The sequence below is a fragment of the Ixodes scapularis genome, unplaced genomic scaffold, assembly GCF_016920785.2.
Source record: "Ixodes scapularis isolate PalLabHiFi unplaced genomic scaffold, ASM1692078v2 PGA_scaffold6__148_contigs__length_123643588, whole genome shotgun sequence".
Classification (NCBI taxonomy): domain Eukaryota; kingdom Metazoa; phylum Arthropoda; class Arachnida; order Ixodida; family Ixodidae; genus Ixodes; species Ixodes scapularis.
The window spans coordinates 24,553,418-24,577,750 of NW_024609881.1; the positions used below are offsets into that span (position 1 = coordinate 24,553,418).

General features: G+C 45.0%; 1 protein-coding gene across 3 annotated transcripts; it reads right to left on the bottom strand.

The window, feature by feature from the left end:
- Positions 1 to 23,691, bottom strand: LOC115309119 (zinc finger protein 239-like). Of its 3 annotated transcripts, none has more exons than XM_040217706.2 (4): positions 23,602 to 23,691; positions 18,005 to 18,058; positions 9,815 to 9,922; positions 1 to 2,640 (listed from the first exon to the last, which is right to left on the bottom strand). In XM_040217706.2, exons 3-4 carry the CDS (start codon positions 9,840 to 9,842, stop codon positions 1,754 to 1,756), a joined length of 915 nt encoding a protein of 304 aa, XP_040073640.1. In that variant the 5' UTR covers positions 9,843 to 9,922; positions 18,005 to 18,058; positions 23,602 to 23,691; the 3' UTR covers positions 1 to 1,753. The 3 variants fall into 3 exon arrangements, with proteins under 3 accessions (XP_040073640.1, XP_042150364.1, XP_042150365.1); XM_042294430.1 differs by having other exon boundaries at positions 23,653 to 23,668; XM_042294431.1 differs by lacking the exons at positions 18,005 to 18,058; positions 23,602 to 23,691 and having other exon boundaries at positions 9,815 to 10,014.
- Between the last annotated feature and the right edge of the window lie 642 nt (positions 23,692 to 24,333).

The window sequence follows — 24,333 nt, forward strand, 5'->3', positions numbered from 1 at the left end:
TTTTTTTTTTTTCTCGAAGTTACGTGATCCAAAACGCACCTCGCGTTATATTTAGAATAAAGTTCATCCACGAGGCGCGCGAGTCTGGAGAAAGCCATCCCTCCGGCAAAGTGCAGGAGATCGGGTGGGAAAAGAAGTGGGGGTGTGGGAGGGAATTTATTAGCCACTGGACCCCGTGAATGAGGGAAATAGAAAACAAAGAGCATTTTTATTGCGTTTGTGTTTGTACGACGCACGCCGAAAAGCACACCGCAGAAATGCAGGGCGTCAAAGCCAAGCCAAGACCACTGACCATGTTTACGCAATTTTGCAACACGAGGTGTTTGTTTATGCGGAGGGACAAGAACAAGAATGAGTGTGACCGGTTCAGAAGTTGTTTCCCTGCCTGTACATTTTTTAGTTTCCGCTCCAGAGTGGTCTGGTGTTTATGTGTTGGTGCTTCTGCTTGGTACCTTGCTTTGCTTGTGGGCTTCCGAGGAGCTCACGCTAAATAAAAGGAACTACCAGACAAGCGGTGCTGTGCTCCTGCGTATTGCTGTTACTTAGTGGTCAAGTGGATCGTAAACTGAAGGACCTGAGCAGTGAGGACGAGTGCAGTCAAAACATAAACTGATATTCCTTCGATTTTCATTGCCTTTTCACTTCTGCTATGCCCCCGAGTGCGGTAAGTGTATGCGGCCTCGGCTCGCGTTATAATAGTAATAATATATTTTCTTTCTTTTTGAGGGCATCAAAACCTGCCCTCACGTTATATTCGTGGTCGCATTATATTCGTGCAAGTACAGTACTTCATGAGGAAGAGGGGTCCCCAACGCGTCAACGACACGTCGACTGCATTGTATAATGCCAGGATATGTTTCTTTTTTAAATCTATGCAAATGGGTTGAAGGACATCCTTAGCCTAGGTAACGATAGGTGTATCAACATATACACATGTACTTCTATCTTCTTTCAAATACAGTTGTGAGTAGCGCCAGTGTCTGTTTTCTCTCTTGTGTTCGTCTTTTTTAGCACTTTTAACCATGGTTCAAAACATTCATCACCAACTAGCCCAAAAAGTACTTTTAAGGTTCAAGGGAGCTTGGAACAAAGGCTGTAGCATGACCCAATGTCCATTCAGGTGCAGAACACAGACAGTGCTCTGGAAAACACTCTTGTATTCATTGACCCAGCCTCTACATCACACCTAGAGAAGAATCAATTCCCACACCCCAATTCATTTGTGTGATGACAATTGGTGGCATATGGACGAGGCACAAGGGCAAGGTCAAATAGTCTGGCTCTGTGTGCACAGTCCATGTGGCCAAACAAACTAGAATTTCAATTGAAGCTTCTAGGATATTGCTGGCATTTGAAAGGATTACTTGCCACCAGCCTTTACACAAATGCCCTCAGTGTTTGTCCTTACACCATTTATGCCCTCAGGGTTTGTCAACCTCATGTGTTAGAGACCATTTAGAAAATGGCCTGGGACGCTGCTGGAATTTCTAAAACTTATTGCGCATAAGCACTTCAGGGTGGCTAGCTGAACCATTATTCGTAGTGAAGGCTTTGGGACCTTTCTTGCACTCAGGTACATGTATACTGCAATTGAAATGGCATAATGTTCTGCACAACTTAAATGACTGCACACGGGGCAGACTCGACTTACGGGTCAACGGCAAAGCATTCCGCATGTGTGCGTCTGGTTCTGGCAGATGAACTCCTATTCTGAGCAAAGCTTTTTGGGGCATTTTTAGCACTTGTAAGGTTTTTAAACACCGTGTGATTGATAATGGCGGATCAGACTGCTATTATGAGAAAAGGCTTGGGGGCACTGCTTGCACTTAAATGGCTTTTCACCTGTGTGTGTTCGATTATGACTTTGCAGATTGGAACTTTGGGCAAAGGCTTTGGGACAGTGCTTGCATTTAAATGGTTTTTCACCAGTGTGTGTTCGATTATGCTTTGTCAGATAGGAATTTAGAGCAAAGGCTTGGGGGCACTGCTTGCACTTAAATGGCTTTTCATCACTGTGCGTTCGATAATGGCTTCGCAGATGGGAATTTTGAGCAAAGGCTTGGGGGCAGTGCTTGCACTTAAATGGCTTTTCTCCAGTGTGTGTTCGCTTATGGACTTGCAGGCGGGAATTTTGAGCAAAGGCTTTGGGGCACAGCTTGCACTTAAATGGTTTTTCACCAGTGTGTCTTCGATTATGAATGGCCAGAACGGAAGCCTGAGCAAATGCTTGAGGGCACAGCTTGCATTTATAAGGTTTTTCACCCGTGTGTGTTCTATTATGGTTGGTCAAATGACAGCTCTGAGCAAAGGCTAGAGGACACAGCTTGCATTTATAAGGTTTTTCACCAGTGTGTGTTCTTTTATGGTTGGTGAGATGGCAACTCTGAGCAAAGGCTAGAGGACACAGCTTGCACCTGAAAACCTTATCAGTCATGTACGTTTGAGTGTTGCTGAGCACTTGGGACTTGGAGCCAGACATGGAAGGATGGTGGCACTTGGATTGTTCATCACCATGGGCAGTCAGATGGCTCACAATTTCACGCTGATCTCTGGTGACAAAGGTGCAGGAACAGCATCCGAACCAACTGTAATCTATGACTTTTCGTGGGCAGCTGTTCTCCGACAATGTGGCTCCGTCACCTAGAAGAAAAGACAATATGTATTGACACACAAGGAAAGCCCAACCAAGACAGGCACTTAGTTTGAAAAAGAGTAGTCATTAATGCAGTTTTGCCACAGCTGTACCAATTAATATTGTGATGCACTTTGGAATTCGGTTCACGGGAGCACTTTAAATGCAACTGGCACCATTAAGGGGAGTCCCTAGCCTTGAAAAGTGAAAATCCAAAAAAAAAAATGTTTTCTACATTGTTTTATTTGATCTAAATCAAATGTTACATATCTTATCATTTTCGAGAGATTTCCTGTTGTCTAAGGATTTTCTTTTTTTTTGAGAGAAGAAAATGTTTTCATCACAGTACCTTTGGATTTAGAATCTGGATCTGAATACTTTTGGGGGGCTGGATACTTTATTATTCAGAAAGTGGAACAAAAACAATATTCCTGGAGACTTAGGACGTTTTCTAATTGGCAATGAGTTTGATTATGGCAGGTCAGATCGAAAGTCTTCTTTGAAATTATCAGTAAAAGAATTCCAACATAGGGCGATGTCATTTCCCACTTATATGGATGCTCCACTATACACAGGTTGCGCGTGACGTCATTGAAAGAGCGCTCCGATGACCACCAGCAAAGAGGGGAAGACGAAGCTCTTCTCTTATCAGGATCCTTTTTTGTGCCTCCCCGATTTGCACAGACGTCGCTATTCTCCTCTCAGAAGATTATAGAAGATTAACCCGTCACCCAAAATTCTTACAACAGCAGCTTCACTCTCCTTCTCTTACGTGGCGGCCAAAAGTATGCGATGCGACATCAGTCCAGTCCATGTATAGAGACACAATTTTGGGGAACCAATCTGCCCCCTTGCAAGCCTGCCTCGTGAATATTAAAAGCCGCAGTGCAGGCTGTGGGCAGCTAGTTTTGGGAACAAACTGGGTAAATACATGCAGGTTTGTCTCATTATTACGGACACAAAAGGGTCCACTACCAAAAAGAAAAGAGCTTAGTTAAGCCCTTGGGTTACAGAGTTCACCAAAAGTTTCACCACTGTCTGCTGTGGGTTTTGCTTCCTTCGAAAGGCATGACCTTGGCACCAAACAATGGTACAATTTAGCGGGGCTTTCCAGACAAATGCGTTACGTTCCCTTCTCTTATGTTATAATGCTCTTCAAGTTTGTCATCTGTGGCCGCTTTTCTAGCTTGTCTGGCCTCTTACGTCTATGCACATTTACAGGCAGCCACGTTTTGGTCAAAAATCAGTCTGGTAAGCGTGGGCATGCCTTGGCAAGGCAATAATTTCAGAGCCGCTCTGCTGACTCAGGCTAGGACAGGAGCCTTAAGAAGAAACAGATACAGGGCTGCAAAAACACATACAGGGCTAGATTTGAAGATACAGATAAAATGTGTGTAATAAGTAAAGAAGGAGACATTTGAGCTTGTGATTCTAAAATGAAGAAGCTCAGTGCTGCCCTTTCCAAAAGGGTGACAGACATACCAGGTGCCCCGAGTTTCACTGGGGAAGATTAAGGTGTGGTTTACATTAAATAGATGCAATGGGAGGTTTGGGTGCCAATAGAAAGTATCTAAGAAAACTGAACAAAGAACAACTACCGCATTAACTCACATAATAAACGCACCCCCCACAATGGGCATCAATATTTTGACTTTCTTTTTCCCTCCCGTAATCAACGCACCTCCAATTTTCGGATCCGCAAGTCTCGAATTGCATCCAATTTAGCAAGCCACCAAGCCAGTTTTCTTTTGCCGCCAAACAGTCAGGCCAAGCCATGCCAAGCCGCTCTCATACTCTCGTAACGGCCGCGAGTGCGTAGTTGCGGTAGTTACGGAAGTGATCAACCGTGAAACCGAGTGTCGTGCACACTAGACGAAGCTTGGTTTGAGGAATTGCCGAGCCCGGACATTCTTTGCCTATCGGATGCATTGATGTCAACAAACAAGCCGTCGTCTGTGGTCTGCTTTCAGACAGTGAAATCGTGAAAGTGGTTAGGCCTAACTTCACATGCTCCAGGTGAATGCGTCTATTTAATCCGTAACAAGCTGCACAGCGCAGTGCACGATGCACTGTAGGCTGAGAGCGTCTGGTAGCCTCTCCGTGAATGAAACTTGATCCGTGCGAGCGGGCTTCGGCGGTTGGACTTCGTACGAGTTCTTGTCTCCGTGAACGAAACTTGATCCATGCGAGCGGGCTTTGGCAGTCGGGAATTGGACTTCATACGAGTGCTTATACGCATAGTCGCGGATATGCCTGAGCGTGCCTGCCGGATACTAGCAATATATATCACCTAAGAGCTTCATAGGACGCTTTTCCTTCGGCAAAAGGCACCCCGAAAGCGCCCTAAAAAGGTTTGCGTTTTATAGAGCATGGTTATTGTGGCGCGCCCCCAACCAGCCGTGGGTGCGCCTCCATCACTGAAGATGTGCCACAGTACCTTGGCGTGTCATATTGGCGCCAAATCACGTAATCTCAAGTAATAAGGTTGCGCTTCTCGAAAAATTATGCGGACAAGGAGGTATACACAACGTTCTTCAGGTAATAGACGCGAAAGACGGCAAGAAACAGGCAGGGGTCGGACATGTCCCAAAAAATAGGGGTAGGTACATTGACCAAAAGGGAGGGGAGGGCGAAGCCGTTAGAAGACGGAGTACAACCTTTTCGCCTGTCATCTAACGCAGCTAAAAAAAAGCAAAGCAAAAGTTGGGGCACGTAAGTGCCACGGGATCTCAAACACGCCTTGCGGCGTCTTCTGCGGGAACAAGACACCCAGAATGGTTCTCGGGGGTCCCCGGCCACCACAACCACGACCACAGCAGTTACGACGGGCGGACGCGCGGTTCGGATCGGTTCGAGGAAGCCCCCCTAATATGACATTTGCACGAAGTGTGTAAATGGAAAAATTTTACCCCGTGTAATGAACACCCCCCCAGATATGTGTCAATTTTTCGGTAAAAATGGTGCGTTCATAATGCGAGTAAATACGGTAAATAGCACAGCTGGGGGACAGGAGGAAAATTGGGACTCCCTCCTTCGTGGCTCTGGCCCAAGGTCTCAACCCTGTGCCCTAGTGGGTCTGGTGTTGGGGCAACGCCAACAGAAAATTGGCGACTCCCTCGATAGGGGATGAGCAGGGGGGGTGCATGTTTTTTTAGGTTTCTTTGCCCTATCCCTTAAGGCTCATCCCAGCAATCACCCCCACGGCCCGTTGATATTTACAGAAATGCATTGGCCTAAAAGGGGCAGAATCACATTTTTTATGTTCTTAGTCTAGGTGGCACAAGCTAATACCCATTATAATCAAAACTTGCCCTCGCGTTATATTCATGCAAATGCGGTAATAGAATTGGGAGGATGGTACCAATAATTTCATGCTATGTCTCATTTTTTGCCTCTAGAAACATTTAATTGCATGCGCTCAAAGAAGAGAAAGCTTTCGTGGCTTTCAGGCTATCTTGGGCAAAGTGCCTGCTTGCGGATTCCCATGTTCAGTTCTACGTCAAAAGATCCGAATCCTCAGTCCTCTCCTGGCATGTTCCCAGGGACGGCGCCAAGGGGAGGCGAGGGGTGGCAGGTGCCTCCCCTCAAATTTCTTCTGCCACCCCAAGATGAAGCAGCTTTGTACACAAATAATTGCCCACGACGTCGGCTTGAAAACCCAGTGTAACGAGTGTCCAGACTTTAGACCCATTCATGCCTTTTTTTTTTTTTCTATTAACTTCCAGCCACTGGAAGTCGTATTGCGGGCGAGTAAGCTATCAAGCACTTTAGAAAAAGCAGCTTCCCTTTGTGACGCCTGCTGGCTTTTCTCTCCGTATTCTGCTCTGTGGTGCTTATCTTTAGCGGAGACCGGAGACGTGAACGAAGGGGAGCTTAGTTAAAGTCGAGGCCATGGGGAATTCCGGACAGTCTCAGAAAGGGAAGCAAACCTTGGTTGTGAGTCTGAGCACAGGGGGCAGAGGTCCCGACTGATATACCGCCCCCCCCCCTCTTCCTTCTCGTGCCTCCCCATTTCCCTTTTCAATGAGCACACCGCGTAAGCTATCTTCGATAAGCCCGTGGGCGACAGCACCTCAGAGCAACCCCCCCAATTTGGTTCCCCTCCCCACTGCCCCCCCCATTATGAAGATCCTGGCGCCGTCCCTGCATGTTCCCAAAATTCAATCTTCATTTTCTGTGAGCGTGAGTTTAAAGCTTTTTGCTTTAACAAAACAAAAATGTTTATTATTATTATTATTGTACTATTAAGTATTTCACGCAGCACCAAGTTGGTCTGCATTATGAAAACCTGGTATCTAAAAATAGTTTTGGTGTATGACACTTATGGCAGCATATGCCTCAGACTAAAACAAATTTATTTATGTTTTTCGTCGTCTCAATGTTTGAATGTGGCAGACATTCAATCTTTATATGCGAGTCTTTTCACCCCGTGGAACAGTGAGATGTGTGCAACCTTGATATGAAATTACAGCGAGGATTCCTAGTGCTTGCGTGAAATAGACGCATATTTGAAGTGACTGGCCACAATAGAGCCCCAGTCTATGCCCCACAGGCCACGGTCCACAGCCTTTTTTATTTCACGGAGATCTCTCAAATCAAAGTTGTGCAGTCAACCGCACAACACTATGGCATCATCGTAGGCACTAGGTAGGCTGTCCCTATTCGCACTCCGAGTGCGGATAGTGGTGGATTCTAATCCGCACTCCGAGTGCGTGAGTGCGGATTGCGTGCGGAGGTGCGGGCGGGGGTACTGGGGCGACTGGGGTATGAAGACGTCAGCACGAAGCCGTCGAATGTGTTGGATCTTATTTACCTGCACCCCGTGTGTGGCGCGATTTTGGCGCGGGAAACTATGAACACAGTGGTTTAGAAGTTCTCAACTTTGTGTTGTGAATGACACTGGCTTTTATGCAGCCTCGACAAGTCTATGGAAATATTGGTGGTGCTGGCTTCAGAATTAGAATAATTTTAAGCAAATGTTTTTGCTTTTATTGAAAGACAAATAAGTACTCACGCCTTGGGGATCGAACGCAGGCGATCCATGTGTGTGTATGTTTGTGGCGGGGGGAGGGAGGGGGAGGGGGGTGAACCCTTTTATTAATATTTTACCCACTCCAAGACTCAGGCACATCCCAAACACATCAGCCTCCCCCCCCCCCCCCCCCCCCCCCAAAAAAAAAAGTTTTAGCGATACTTTTTTTTTGTAGGGTTAAACATTTTTATTGACGAAAGAAAAAAAGAAACTATAGTCCGTTGCAACCTAAGAACGAAGGGTGAGGGTAAGACGGGCCGAGGAGAAGGAAGCACACAGAAGGCTAAGAGAGAAGGAGGTTTCCCCCTCTCTTCTCCAGCGTTCCGTCCGCTTCCTGCTCCCCGGCCCAACTTACCCTCGCCCTTCGTTCTTAGGTTGCAACGGACTATAGAGCAGTGCACAATTTTTTTCCCTTATTGTCTTGTGCTTAGGTGATGGGGGCAGTGGCATAGAAAAACGGGGGGGGGGGGGGGACGGGGCGGGGCGGGGCGGGCAGCAGGAAAATTAGTCATTTCCAATAAACAATAATATTTAAAAAAGAACCCCCCCCCCCCCTTCCTATGCCACTGCCCCCGTCATCTCAGCACAAGACAATACACGTCTTCTGAACACTTTCAACGCTACTAGATGGGGGAATGCCTAAAAAGTCCCCAACCATTTGTTTCTGTAGCTTTTTTTTTTTTTAATAGAATGATTTGTTCGTTTATAAGTAGACAATTATAGATGTGATGGCTGTTAAAAGTTGCGGGTTTTGGGCGCGGCGGCAGCGGAAGTTTGGAACATCTGTGTGTGTGTGTGCATGGGGGGGGGGGGGGGGGCAATTGTGTCTTGAAAATTGTTTGCTCGCCGCCCACCGTTCCTACATTACTGCCCCCACCAGCTAAGCACCATGCAATGTTTATGTGCTAACTGTGGCAAAGCTTCCATTTTTTTTTTTTAAATAATAATTTGTTTAACAAAAGAAAAAAAAGATACTGAAGGAAAAATAGGATTCTTTATTTCCTGCTTTCATGCCTTTTTTCAAGTCTCCGAGGTGTGAGTACAGTTCATTCTTTACCCAAATGCGCCATTAGCGCTAATCAATTTCGAAAAAAAAAAAAGAAAAAAAAAGATGCGATTATGCATTTGCAGTAATGTTTGGAGGTGAGCTAGTCGGTGGTGCATAAAGAACATATAATTAAAACAGTGCAAACGAACGCAAGGACAGGTAGAAGAAGGGACACAGCGCTGACCCACGTCTTCTTATGTCGATGCGTTTTAAGAAGACGAAAAAGATAGTAAGTCGTGAGTCAGCGCTGTGTCTGTGTACCTTCTTCTACTTGCCGTTGTACTCGTTTGCGCTGTTTTAATTATATGTTTACGATTATGCATTTTCCGAAACATAGGTCTTCCCCCAATTAAACATCGCACAACTACTAATATTTCTATGGAATCGGCGCTGCCAACAAGCCAATGTCACACCACAACATTGCAAGTCACTATATTTAAAGTTTCCTGCAACCAAGTCGCGCCATGCCACACGCCAAGTTCTCCGCCGCACGCACTTGGAAGCGGATAAGAATCCAACACAATCCGCACTCGGAGTGCAGATAAGAATTCAAAATTATCTGCATTCGGAGTGTGGATTAGAATCAACCACTATCCGCACTCGGAGTGCGAATAGGGACAGCCCACTGGGTACACAGAACACAAAACACCAATTGAATTACAAAAAAAAATTAAGAACACCAGAACCGGAAAGAATTTTCATCCGCCTGTCAAGACGGCTGAAAATTCTTTCCGGTTCTAATGTTCTTAATTTTTTTTTTTTTTTGTAATCCAATTGGTGTTTTGAAGTGCCCGGAATATCACGTATAAGAATTTAACATTTAGCTTGCCCAAGCTTCGCTCATGACTGGCACAGGCCGCTCTTAAAATTCCTAGTTTGCTACTTTCCTCCACCCCAAGCCCAACCCTTATCACCGTGCACACCTTTTTCTGAGATTTGAACTCTACTGAAGATGCCTTCCTTATGGAGGATCCCCAAATCAGCACGGACACCTAGGGGTCCGCAAATCGCTGTACAAGAGTTGTTCTAGACTATGGTCGGTTGTAGTCTAGGAACTACCACTGATCTATGTTCACTAATGAGGCGGAAACCATGAGCTTACCGTTACTTGTTGACTGATTCGGTTCCATACGAGCAGCTAGATGTGGTCAGGCTCCAAAGACTCCCCAAACGCCGTCTCATTGAAGCCAAGTCGCTTTCCACGAGGCTCCTGCAACCGTAATCGTGATGCACATTTAGACAGCAAGAGGTTAGTGAACCCCAATGGGCGTCTGTCGTCTCCACCGTAAATCGGAAATTCTGCCAATGCAGTATGACCGCTAACCGTGGATATGTAAAGTGCATAATGCAATAGCGACATACGGCCACACGCCAGTACAAAGATCATAAAGACCGAAACCGGCAGCGGCGGGAATGAAACCTTGGATCCCTGGGCTCCGCAGCACGAGGTTTCATCCACGTCATGCGAGCTGCGGTGCATTAACGCATCCGCCCACTGAACCCCCTCCCCTTTTGTAAGCGAATTCAGAACCGGTGGACGAAAAGCATTTCTCGCCAAGCTAAAGGTAAACTGCAAACACACACAAAAAAAAAAAAGCAGATCTGGAATTCGCTGGAAAGTAAACAAAGATGGGCCGAAATTGCCCTGCTGCCACGCCAATTCTCAAATAAATGAGTAAGCATTTCGCATAGCGGTTATATATAAGAAAGCAAGGCGAATGCAGCCTCTCAGTTCTTTTCTGCAGGGTGAACATTCCCGAAATCCCTCTTCTCCCAGGTGCAAGCGGATCAGGCCACTTAGCGTGTGCACGAAGGGCCTGCGCTCGATGCGCAAATAATGACAGATTCGTTTTGTTTACCATTTTTTTAGACCACCTGAGACTGGGTGGAACTTACACCAGCTCGCCTACGCCCTAACTGTTTTTTCATTATTCGTTTTGTTGTTGTGCATAGAGGGCCGACGACACCGTGCGCCTACGGCCCGGTGACATCGTACGACAACTGCGCGTCAAGAATGGCGTGGCAGGCCGAAGAACAAAACCTCAGCCCACGTGCGTACAAGGGTCTCCAAAACCAACAGCAGGAGCTGCCAAGGGCATCGAAAGCACGCACCCACACACCCGCCGCTTGACACAACGCCTAGCAAGCGAGGTTCGGTGCTGGGTGCGGAGCTAGGGTGTAGTTGGGCCGCCGGCGGGGTGCAGCAAGGCAGAATGTGCGGGTGGCCCAAGGTGGGTAGACATTTTCTAAGGAGACATGCGCGGACTGTCGCCGCTAAGCGGCGAGAACGACAGGGGGGGATCGACACATGCCTCAGTGATGCACCTGACGTCCCTCGCTACACGGCGCCGGAATCGGAGAAGGGGGACGTCACCAGCAATCCTCGGTTGCTAGGTGTTACGTGGGGCTGTGGCGCCATCTTGTGGCGATGTTGTGAACTTTGAATACATGCCCTCCAACGAGTTCAAGGTTGGCGCATGTACCAGGGCACTAATGCTAACGCATTAAGAAATATCCTTCGGAGTAATGTTGTCGGCCACTTCCAATTTAACGCAGTGTCCGCTATCAAATTAGGTTTGCTAGCTGTTGGTTTGTCCTCCTTGCAAATGTTTCAAGTGCCGCTAAAAACTTTCCATGGTACAGGCAAGTAGTTTACATTAGAGTGACATATACTTTGATGGTCGAGTGCCCAATATTTACGAGACCTAATCGTTGCAGCTACACTTGGCGTCAACTATTTCATGCTACATTGTGGAGCCTAGCGTAGCTTCCACAGTGCAGCAGGCATGCGCTGCAGCCAGGGCTCGTGGCATCCTCTCGCATGCGCAACCAGCTTCGAAATAATAAGAATGCTGTGGAAGCTACGCTAGCCTCGACAATGTCGCACAAAATAGATGACACCAGGTATAGTAATAGAACTATTGCTAAATTACCTGAGCATCAGCGAGAGTGCTGGGAATGTAGGTTAATGTGCCGCACGCGCTCGCCTTCCCGGTATAAACAATTTGAAGTAAATAACCAAAAAAAGGCGTTCACAAATGAGCGTCCAAGATGGCACATTTGTTTTAGGTTTTTGCATTAAAACAGCTATTGCTGCAAACTCCAGCACATGCAGCACGTGCAACTACACTCGTAGCATGCTCCCTGGTGCTTCGGGTTAGGGTTGACGACTTTCGGTTCAGTTTCGGTTCAGCTCCGAGGAGCAAAGGTAACAGTTTAAACCATTTCAAACCGCTAAACCGAGAATATATTTTCTGCATTGTTTTGGCAACAGGCACTAGTTTTGCCGTGAAAAGAGTAACTATATAGTTTTATTTTCATTGTTTCTAATCTCCACATTAACATTTAAAACATTGTTTTTATATGACTCAACATCAATTTCTTAACCTCAGTCGCATATAATTTGTCAGAGTCGAAAGCTTGTCCTGAAGTGTGGTTGGTTGCCTAAAATACATGCAATTGGTACAACTTTGCGTCATAATATTCAAAGTTGAATCATAGTTGTGCTCTTAAACTAAGCAATTAATTACAGCACATAAAATTACAGAATTGGCACTGCATCGCCACACGTCGTGAAATACAGTTTACGAATAAGTTTAACACTATGTAGGTATGGTGACGATGCAACTGAGCTAAAAGCAATAATATCTTTTTAAATGTCACAAAAGCTTTAAAAGAAAAGCCTTTTTATAGAAACACTGACTGGCAATCACGACGCTCGTTTTCCTAGCCAAAATTGTTTACACTCAGCAATGTAATGCACTCAAAGAATCGTGCAGAAAGGAGTGATTGAAATTGTTTAGTCAAATCTATACGCACCTTCGCCCTCAGATCTAATCTGAAGCAAAATAGCGCGTGCCCAAGCAAACATTTTCTTATACAAGATGAACAGCATAGCCTGGCTCCTGTTGAGGTTTGTTCTTGACAATGTGTCGGTCAATTCTATCTTCAAATAGGCATCACCCTTGCTAATTGGTGATTTTTTGCTAAATAGAACAAAGTAGTATTTCCAGCTCTACTCGACACGACAGCTGCTTAATTGGTCACTTTCTGACGGCATGCGCCCCTGTGCACTTTTATTTTGTCCAGCCCACACACATAAAATTGCTATTCATCCCATAAAAGAGGCAATAGCATACTTCTATATGTTTGAGAGGTGGTATGTGTCAAAACCATTTAGTTATTTAAATCAGCTTCAAATTCAAAAATTTGTTGAAGGCTCTCCCAAATCACTCATAGACATGCCTATTAAAGTTAAAAACGCCGAAAACGCCGAAAAAGATTTGCAGAATATGTTTCAGATAGTTTGGGGATGCATTTACTTATGATGTATATTTTAAAGTGATGAGCCTTTTATTTATGTTGTCAAATCTCCAATCAATAATGTAAGAAGACCGAAGAAGACGAGGACTAGAGTAGGAAAAGAAGAGAAGGAAATGGATATAAAATAAAACGAAAAGATGGTGACCGTTCTTTTTTTAATGTGGGTTCTGAGTTTTATGTCTTGGAACACTACAATATGGCACAGTTGACAGGATCGCAGTAAGTGGAAGTTACCTGAAGATGTGCATGGCCTTCGAAGCTAAAGTGATAACAGGGGAGGCATACGCTCCATGAAAGTTCAGCCGCAAGATGAAGAGCTCGTCACGTTACTGCCGATGGTAAGCACCAGTGCCTTCCTTCAATATCTACTTGAAAAGTCAGGCTAAAGCCTGGAGGACGTTTCAGAAAAAGGCGAGGTCAAGATAAACATAAAACTGTCAGATCATCAGAAGTTAGTTTTGAAACCCACTCGGTTAACGCCAACAAATGTGCAGTCTGAAGACACAGACCCTCTACTTGCGAGGCTGCTTGGTTTGCAATAACAACACATGATCTAGCAATTCAGACTGCTTCAACAATGCAGGTGGCGAATGAGCCACGTTTTAAGCTGGTGAAGCCAGGCACCTTTGAGGGAGCTTCTAGCAGCCCGGAATGCTGGATTAATTTCTACAAGTATGCATGTGGGCAAAACTGGAAGACAGATGGAGACAAAGGAACTTGCGTCTCTTTTTCGACGGCATGGCGAAAAAGTGCTATGAGCTTTGCATGCTTTCGCACGAGCATGAGTCAGAGCAGGAATGGCGAGACAATTTTCTTTCCTCTTTTGGTGAGAACAAGGTACAAGCGTGGGATCACGCGATAGCCTACAAGTACAAGGAGGGACCTGCGCTACCATACTTTTTTCAGAAGAGGATGCTTGTGTAGCTAGCAGACTCTTCACTGGTTCCTTTAATTATTCATGGGCTGACGAGGGACCTATAAAAGTAAGTCCAGGTTAAAACTCCCATGAACGTTGTGGAACGGCTAAGATATATGCAACAACTGTGTCTGGATTCACCAACACGCAGAAGTGGCAGAAAGTTATTTGACTGCTTGGTTCCACCAAAGCCCAGCGTGTCATCACACAAAAGCGCTGGAAGCTCTGGCACTTGGTCAACTGAGACCATTTGGACGAAGTACTCCCCTCAATAACTGGAGACAAAAAAGCCAACCCCCAACACCGTCAACATGTCCCAAAAGGACGACGTCGGAGAGGCCAGGGAAGAAGATTGCGATGCAAAATACTGATAAAAGAGGGCTCCAGTTTCTAGCCAATGATGTCAAAAGAAACTGTTTTCTTGAACAACGCTAACCTTCTTTACATCTCGGTCGACGTAAATGAAAACAAGCTTGAAGCTTCAGTCGACAGAGGAGCAATTGTCGCTGTAATTATCAAAGAGCACGTCAAGGACGCCGAGACATTTTCTGATGAACCCATTGAGGTGCAGGGCTACAACAGTGAAAAGCAAGTGTACAGCAAATGGACAAATTATCTCCTATCAAGGAAACCATGCCAAAGTCAAGGCAGTGGTAATACAAAATGTTGCCTATCAACTCCTGTTGTCTCGACCAGTCCCTGACTGGACTGGAGAGGTCAGCATAGACAAAGCGTAAGTCTTTAAAGACGCACAGCCGACTCCAGAAAGAGCTCTCCACAAACCCAAATCAGCAGAAAAGGTTACACAGGTGTACACGGAACTCCAATGTCTCGGAGATTTTCAAGGAGCGACTACAGCAATCGAGGTACCCTTTAAACTAAGGGACACAACGGTTGTCAAGGGGAAACCCTGCAACATGTTGAGAGAGAAGAAGGCATGGCTAAAGTCGGAGCTGCGGAAGATGCCTAGACGCGAAAACAATACACCCATCTCCTTGAAGTTTCGCAGTCACCAGTTACCATTGTCAGTGGTGGAACTGACAAATGGTGATTTGGAGCAGCTTTTGTAGCAGGGAACAACAAGTTTTGGGGCAGAGACCCCACTTTGGAGCAGACAATTTTGAGCTTTCATGTCAAAAATTTTATACAATCTCTTTAAAAGTTAGCCTGTGGAAAAAAATTGGTTGTTGGAGTGTTGGGAGACTATTTAAGGTATCATGCCTACAGGGGACCTGGCCGCGTATTAGCAAACCATATCCCGTACAGTGCCTGGCCACGCCCCCTTCGGCGTGACGCAAAAGTGGTCATTTCATTGGTTTTCAAAATGTCACGTGACATGACGTCACTTCCGCGCCGTTTGAACTCATTTGAGCGCGTTTTCGTCTCGTCAAGATGGCGTCCGCCGGTTTACGCTGGTGGGTGAGACGCGCGTTACGCTGCGCCGCTGTAAACACTTCGTTTCACGCGCGTGCCTAGATGACTCGAGTGCTTTCAACTTAGCAATGTGAACTCGTTTTTTCGGTAAGATGAACGCCCAGGACTGCACGCCGAGATGATGCCACCGCATACGCGCCGCTGCCGAAGTCGCCCCTACGACTACGACCACTACGATCGTCGAAGTTCGCCCGCTGCACCGTAGCACCAAATGCTAACAGGAGGACGGCTCGACGCGGACGCAATGCTTTTTATACGTGAATATGTTCTCGTTACGCGAATTTGCGCCTAATCGTGACACGGGCGCGCTGTGCGCCTGATGTCTACGCGCTTTCCAGTGCGAATTCGGAAAGCGATGGAGGTGTCGTTCTATCACCATCAAAGTACTCGGGCCCCTCAGAATGACTGACACCTTCAGTAAATGTACCGCAGTAGGTTGGAGTTGCGCATCTCACGACATAATGCTACAGCGTACGCTGTAGCATTATGTCGGCATGCAGTCCTGGGCGTTCATCTTACCGAAAAACGAGTTCACATTGCCGAGGTGAAAGCATTAGTTGCTAGGATTTGGTGCCACGGTGCAGCGGGCGAACTTCGACGATCGTAGTGGTCGTACTCGTAGGGGCGACTTCGGCAGCGGCGCGTATGCGGTGGCATCATCTCGGCGTGCAGTCCTGGGCGTTCATCTTACCGAAAAACGAGTTCACATCGCTAAGTTGAAAGCATTCGAGTCATCTAGGCACGCGCGTGAAACGAAGTGTTTACAGCGGCGCAGCGTAACGCGCGTCTCACCCACCAGCGTAGCGGCGGACGCCATCTTGACGAGACGAAAACGCGCTTAAATGAGTTCAAACGGCGCGGAAGTGACGTCATGTCACGTGACATTTTGAATTGCCGCTCTTGTGTCGCGCCGAAGGGGGCGTGGCCAGGCACTGTACGGGATATAGTTTGCTAATACGCGACCTGGCCACTACAGATATTTATTAAACAATCATACGCCGGTAATTTTTTAGACGTCTCAATTAACCTATTCGGAGTGCTGACAGTATCTTCAGTTTGTGTTTGACGTAAAAAAGAGGTTTTGGCTACTTTGTGCGGTTTGCATCATGGTGAGGTAATTGTCGCGAGTTTGACATCAAACGGACACTTTTGCATTGAAGTGTCTCACGCTGCCCTTGCTCGTATTCAAACTGCTACTGTTCTTAGCGCTGCGGTGAAGCGAGTCGCTAGATCGCGGTGTCAGCTCTGCGGGTAGTGCTTCTCTGCAATGCATCGGTGTTTAAGGAGAAGTACACTGAAGGGGGCTAACCCACCGCAATCAACGCTTTGAAAAGTATGAATATCGCAGTTAATTTTGAAGCGAATGTCAAATAGTGTATAATTTGAAACTAGTATTTGATAATCCGAATGTCTGTGCAGCCCTATTCTTTGCACATAGTACTTAGGCATCTGAAGAAAAAAAAAACTGTACTTTCACCATTTTCAGTGGCATCGCGAAGAATGCCACGAGCCAGAGCGTATAATTTGAAACTAGTATTTGAAAATCCAAATGTTCACGCAGCCCTATTCTTCGCACATGGTACTTAGGCATCCGAAAAACAACAACTGTACTTTCATCATTTTCAGTGGCATCGCGAAGAATGTCACGAGCCAAAGCGTATAATTTGAAACTAGTATTTCAGAATCCAAATGTTCGCGCAGCCCTATTCTTTGCACATAGTACTTAGGGATCTGAAGAAACAACGACTGTACTTTCATCATTTTTAGTGGCATCTTGAAGAATGCCACGAGCCATAAACTTTGTTTCCTTTCTTAGAACACTCCCTTTTGGCACAGACATGGTGCAAATAGTGCACAAATACAACCTTTGAAGCAGCATGTAGCAGGGTTTTTGTTCTCACACAGTTTGGCGCCAATGGTGCAGAAGTTCTACCACTGCATTGTTCTGAAAAAGGATGGGTCGTGTCGTCTGTGCATGGATTACAGGATGATTAACCAACAAACCCATCTATTTCCATTTGTTATGCCGCGAATCGAAGCCATCACCGATGAGACTGGCAGCTGCGAGATGGTTTCATGCATCGACTTGTGCAAAAGCTTCTGGCAAGTCCCATAACAGGAAGAATACACAAAGTACACAGCTTTAAGATTCCATTTGACATATACGAGTACAGCTGGCTGTTGTTCGGGTGAAAACTCTCCAGCCTGGTTTCAATAAGTAATGAATCGGGTCTTGGAAGCCCTTTATAAGCCAGTTTTGCAATCTCTACATTAATGACGTTGTCATCTACTCCGAGGACTGCCGTAGAACACATAGAACACCTCGCAAAGGTCCTTGAAGTTTTGAGCGCTGTGCATTTAAAGATTAATGCTAAGAAAGGCGAGTTTTTTCAGCCCAGGGCCGTCTAACTGGGTCAAGTTTTTGATGGCTCTGCAAAGACAATGAAGCAGGTATTTGTCGATCGCGTATCCAAGTTGATGAGACCGTATGACACTCATTCTCTGCGAGTTTTCCTCCAGTTGGCCGGTCATTTTCAAGCATTCATAAAGGACTACTCCAGAAAAACTAAATGCCTCACAGAACTCACCAAGAAAGAAATACCATTTGAATGGACTTACCAGTGTGGGACTGCACACCAAGATCCAGGGCCGGAACTAGGTGACACGGGGCCCCTGAAAGAAACAAAACATAACAAAAGAAATAAGAAAAACAAATGTGGAGAACGGGTGGAAGGTTATATATATGCGCGAGAATTTACATTATTCATCCTGATGTTATACTTGTGGACATTTTTTTTTGTGTGTTCAAATGTAAGAATACAAATATGAAAAAGAAGCGCATTTTCTCAAATGTGTGAGAAACACCTTGTGAATATTTATCTATTTGAAGAATACTGCCGGCCAAGGCACGGAGAAGTACACAATAGGAGGGCAGAAAATGATACAAAAACACATAAACTGACATTCTATCTTGCAAGATGTAGTAATTGTCACAATTCTTATTCACTCACAATTGAACCATTCAATCTAGAGCAATAGCAAAAGATTAATTTACAAAGAGCGTGTTGGTGCGGGTCAAGTTTGAAGAAAGGATAAACACGTAAGGCGAGGATGACGCAACCCCATTTTCCACATCCTTGAAAGATGTGGTTGTGTCGTCTTTGTCTTACACGTCTATTCTTTCTTCAATCTTGAGCAAAAGATTCAAAGGTAGCAATGCTCGCAATGCTTCGTTTCAGCTTAAGTCCAGACGCAGCCCATACTAATGGAACGATCAAACAGCGTCAAAAGCGCAAGTCACTAGGCCGTTTCTGTGTAGGATCGTTGTGTGATGACAGAAAACATACCGAAACTTTATGGACACCATGACAGTGCACTTTTGACATTGTCTGATTGGTACGACCAGCTGGTAGCATTGGCTGCGTCTCCAGTTAAGGTCAAACGAAGTATAGAAGGCAAACCATTCCAGTCGTGGACGGACCTTGGAAAAAACCAATATTTAGAAATGTAATTTCGGCGTTGAAACTCAAGGATTAGTTCATCCTGTTTTGTTTTTTTTGCCTTGTGTCACGGCCTTTACTGTGCACCTCAGATAGTCCTCGAACTTCGAGCCAATCTTATTGTGTACTATGTAGTACGAAAAATTCAAACGATTTACATTTCTGCGAGTCGATAACTGGAACACAGATATGGTTTAGGATGACACGGATGTGTCCGTGTTGTTAACGTTATAAATTGTAGTGGCATTTTATGAATGCCTTTTAATGGGTCAATAAATTATTGGGAATGTGGATATCCCATAGAACGTTTGCATATTCAAGTAAAGAATACATCAAAGACGTGTATGCCACGAGCTTCGTTACAGAAGCATGACGACTCACTGTCCTGCGTAAATACCATAGTTTTCAAGACGCAATAGCTAAGTTTAAAATATGCACAGACCAACTTAAATTAGGCATAATGATCACACCTAGACACTTGCATTAAGTGACGATTTCTAAAGGCACAAAGTTGGTAGCATAAACAAACAAAAGTGCACACCTTTCCAGTGTTAATATCATTTGTGCACATTTCTTCACATTTAAATTCATTTGCTGCAGTTGACAACAGGAAAATACTACATAAAGGTTACCACCAAAACATTTCTGATAGGCACAAAAGGACACTTTAATAAACAAAACACAATCGTCTGCAAAAAAAAAAAAAAAACCCACACTGTCTGTGGGCTTGTCATCCTTCAGATAATTAATAAACACAAGAAAAGCCAAGGACCGAGTACCAAGCTTTGGGTAGTCCTGAAAGAATGGATAATTCTACAGATTTCACAATATGAACAATAACATACTGTAAGCGTCCATCCATTGTAACAGACAATCATGTTTTAGTACCTGTTTAGCTCAGTGTAGTAATTTCCGGTGTGAGACTTTTGACTCCTAAAAATCCTTAAAGAAATCTAAAAAAAATAGCATCCTCCTGGATATCCTTGTTCACTATAGAAGCGAATTCATGAATCATGTGAAAACGTTGTGTCACTGTTGAGTATCCACGTCAGAACCCATGCTGATCATTTAGCAGATCATAGATCCTAATCACACAAACAAAGGATACCCGAATCAGCAAACTGGCTGAGAGAAAGGTGGTCGACGGGTGTTCTACGCACCTATTCCCGGTGTCCATAAGATAAAAATCTATCGCGAACCAAAGGAAATTTTTCTTTTTTTATACGCAGTGTCTAGCATTACGTCCGACGGAACCTGAAATAAAAATTAAAGTTACGTCCGACGTAATTTTACCTCAAGGATTCGAGTTACGTCCGACGGAACTTAATATGTAAATTAAAGTTACTTTTGACGAAACTCCAAATAAAGATTAAAGTTACATCCGACGTACCTTTACCCCAAGGTTTCGAGTTATGTCCAACGGAACTTCATATGTAAATTAAAGTTACTTTCGACGGAACTCCAAATAAAAATTAAAGTTACATCCGACGTACCTTTACCCCAAGGTTTCGAGTTACGCCCGACGGAACCCAATGTGAAAATTAAAGTTACATTCGACGGACCTTGAAATAAAAAATGAAGTTACCCCCACCCGCTGCCCATTTCGACCTGGATGAGTTTCGTACCGGCGTAGGTCGTGGTACCGGCACGTGTTCGTGTAATTACTACTGCGTGGTGCACGTTAAAGACGCCACTGGAGGGGCACTCACACGAGGAAGAAATCCCGGGGATTTCTCCCCGGCACGCGCATCCCACGACGAAAATGTCAAGCTTTGCGATGTGCAAAAGCCTCGCGTTTTCATCTCGTGATGTGCAGGTGCCAGAGAGAAATCCCCGGGACTTCTCCCTCGTGTGAATACCCCATAATGGGGTATTCACACTGGGATGATGAAGTAAAAATATTGCCAATTGTGGCAAACTCTAGTTGGCCATCACTATTTAGATATGCAATGGTCTTCAAAATGCCTTGGTGGCTGGCCGTCTTATTGTCAATTGTGGCAAACTCTAGTTTGTTGTGTCTTGGAACACAACAAATAATTCAACATATTTTTATTATTAGCAATAAATTCAACTGTATGAGGTTCACATAACCGCTTGAGACCGACACGGGAGGACAATACTCGAAAATACACCAGCTGTTGAGTCTGCAGAAACATGCTTTTTTGTGCGCTGTTTGGCAGTGTGAAACAGTGGTCACGGGGTGTGCCAAAAAGGATTTTGCACTCGCATGATAGATCTGAAGGCAAATACACGACATGTGCAGAAAGAGAAAAAGATAAAAATTATGTTTTTCAAAAGAATTCAATACACAATATTTTTCTGTAAAAAGAAATACATAGATACATAATATGATATTCCTAATTACATATATATAGTGCAAAGGACAGATGGAGATTCTTATAATCCTAACCTTAATTACACTTGGGCATCAGCTTCCACGAACCCGAAACATTGAGAAATACTGCTTCAGGAGGTTGATGTTATACTCGGTTTTACGTGTACCTGTTTTGGGCCCTTACTTTACTTTCAGTAAATATCATAAAGAACTAGTCCCTGATGTTGATAACTTGCAAAAACAGAAATTTGTTTTCTTTTCTGCGCAATGGCAGATGCAGAAAACATAAAGGACATAAACAGTTTTTCCCTCCTCAACTCGCAACTAAAAGAAGGGTCCACGTGATCTGACGCTAATTATATACCGTCAGTGATCATCATAGTCATGCACTGGGGTTTGAAAAGCATAGAGCACAGGCTGAGCGTCAGACACTGTTTGAGTTGGGCTATTCTCATCTTGAATTGAACTCGAGCAATTACCCGAATGTTTAACAATGGTGCATGAACTCGAGCACTTGACTTAGGCTTATGACGATCGAGTATGCCACGGTATCGTGTGACTCGCAGCACAAAGTCGTGATGTCACGTGGAGTCACGGTGCGAACAACGCTGACATATCTAGAGACAGTTTGAATTTAAATTAATTGGACAAAGCGAGTTACTTTACTATGTCAAGTGACGTCACGGGGCCACATGATGTGACATTACATGACAGCATGTCTTGACACCATAATGTCAAATGACACATGATTAATCATAGTGCCAATACAAAAGTGCCAAAAAACCCAATATTTCTCATACATTGCAATTCTCTATATGACAATTTGAAAAACACATGGAAATAGAGCTGGCAATTTTATATTTTCAGATCTGGTTACCATTATATCTTTTTTCCGGTTCAGTTCCGAGATGATGGCAATGATTTTGGTTCAGCTCGTTTGGCTAAAAATAACAGGATGGTTCCAGTTCGACACTCCGCGCATGACATCATTGTCGGTGGTCACCCCTACTTAATTGTTATAACAGAAAAGAAATTTGCTGTGCGAAATAAATACCATAGAGGGCATGCATATCAGCGGCAAGGCCGCCACAATGGCAGCTGCGACGTCAATGCAAGTCGTTCACATGCTCAAACTAATAATAATAATAAACAAGAGCATGTGTGGTAGTATTTATATTCTTAGTATTTTGGTTACATGCTGTTACTGCCTTCTTCCAGAAAGGTACTTGCTAGGCTCAGCAACAACAGACATTGCCCATGGGTTACAACAACCGAACCAGTTTGCAGCCTTCGTTTCTAGCGAGAAGACAACAAGAAAGGCATCCCTTTGCAATAATCTAAGAAGTCGGATGTCATGCCACCCAGCCGATCACACCAAGCAAGTCGAAAATCGAAGGCAAGCGCCACATTTCAACTGTAGGCAGAAACTAATTTTACTATAAACCTCTCTATATAAAAAAAAAAAAAAAAAAAAAATTAGAATGCGAGTGTTTAATTTGTACGACTTTGGGTGATGGGAGCTTCACACGCAGACAATCTAATCAATCCTCTCACCGAGTTAACCAGCTTTTGAAACGAGAGCGAGAAGAAATAAAGCATGAGGAAAATAATCCCTGGAGAAGGGGAACAAGAGGGACAATAGACAAACACAAATCTCCAAACACAGCTAGGTGACTAAAGAGAGACCGAAACCTGTTTGCTCTACTGACGTCTGACCCCTGGTTGGCTCAGTTGGTAGAGCGCTCCAGTGGAAAAGCAGAGGTCCCAGGTTCGATACCCGGACCAGGTGGGTTTTTTCGGTCGCGCACAAGTCACCTCGCGGTGTAGGAGATTGGTGTTTGTCCTTTGTCCCTCTTGTTTACCTTCTCCAAGGACTATTTTCCTCATTCTTGTCCAGCTCGCTTGTACCTTTGCATTTAATCGAGTTATAATCAAGAAATAAAGCCGCGGAAAATCGAAGATAGACCAGTGGTGCGATTTCACTTGGGATTTTGCAGTTGTGACGTTGCTCGTGCGGCAAGAAGAGCACGGTGGAGGCTGCGGTGATCAACGCCACAACCCGCCGCTGCGAAATCGCAAGGAAATTCGCACCATGTTAATCGTGCTTGAATTAGCTAAAGCCACGGCCCGGTAGCAGGGTCTCTTGAAGTTTATTTATAAAACATCAAGTTATGATCCCGCTTTTAGTTAATGTCATTCACAAGATGTGTTAACAAAGGTTCAAAAGGCAAAAAAAGTTGGGCTAGTTCGTTGATCATTAGCAGCGTCACTAACCTTTATAGAGACGCCTATGGATCATCTAACAACATAAAACAGCAGCAAGAAAAAAAAAAAAGAAAGAAGAGAGGTACAAGGAAGGCACAGACACAGCGCTGTTTTACCTTGCAAAGGAGGGTGCTCGTTTGTCGAACAGGACCTGAAATCAACCTCACCTCCAGAAGCTGTGCCCAGTGCCAGTGCTGCAAGTGCAGGCGAGCGCCTATCCAGAGATCTGCCCGTGCCTAGATCTGGGGACAACGCCAGTGTAGGGAAAACCGCTCGTAGGGAATCCGTTCGGATGGTAGTGATGATGATGATAATCATGTCATATAACGCCTGAGACTGTGGTCGAAGAAATTGGAAACTTTTTAGTAGAAGGATCAGACACAAAAAGGGACGTCTCAAACTCAGCTAACTGGTTTATTTCTCGACTATCCTATATCATGATTGACTTGCCCACTGGCGCCACCCTGGCCTCGCTGTTTTCAACGGTTCTCAGGTGCTCAGGTTGCCGGAGCGGCGTGTTTGAACCACAGGTTTGAACCACAGGCACCACAGGTTTGAACCGTTTCAACGGGAGTAATGGCAAAACGGACGGAGTAGCACTGCGTGGCCTCGCAATCCCAGCGACCCGACGAGCTCGCAAAGCGGTGCTCGGAAGACGACCCTCCCAAAGCCGACGACGCGCACTCACCTCTGTGGACAGCGAAGAAACATCGTCGCAAAGTGACAACGGCGACTAGTACACGGCATAAGTACAAGTGCATGATTTGTGACATGTGCTTCAAGAAAATCTACCTAAAGGAGGTTCACGGGGACGCTGACACGAGCTGGATCACACTGTCCGCTGCCGC

What these genes read in the sequence shown, in the direction of transcription:
- LOC115309119 (XM_040217706.2), bottom strand. Translation starts at nt 9,842, where the DNA reads ATGGAACCGAATCAGTCAACAAGTAACG. An exon ending in GAATCAGTCAACAAGTAACG is followed by an intron (nt 2,641 to 9,814) that starts GTAAGCTCATGG and finishes CTTTTCTTCTAG; the next exon opens with GTGACGGAGCCACATTGTCG.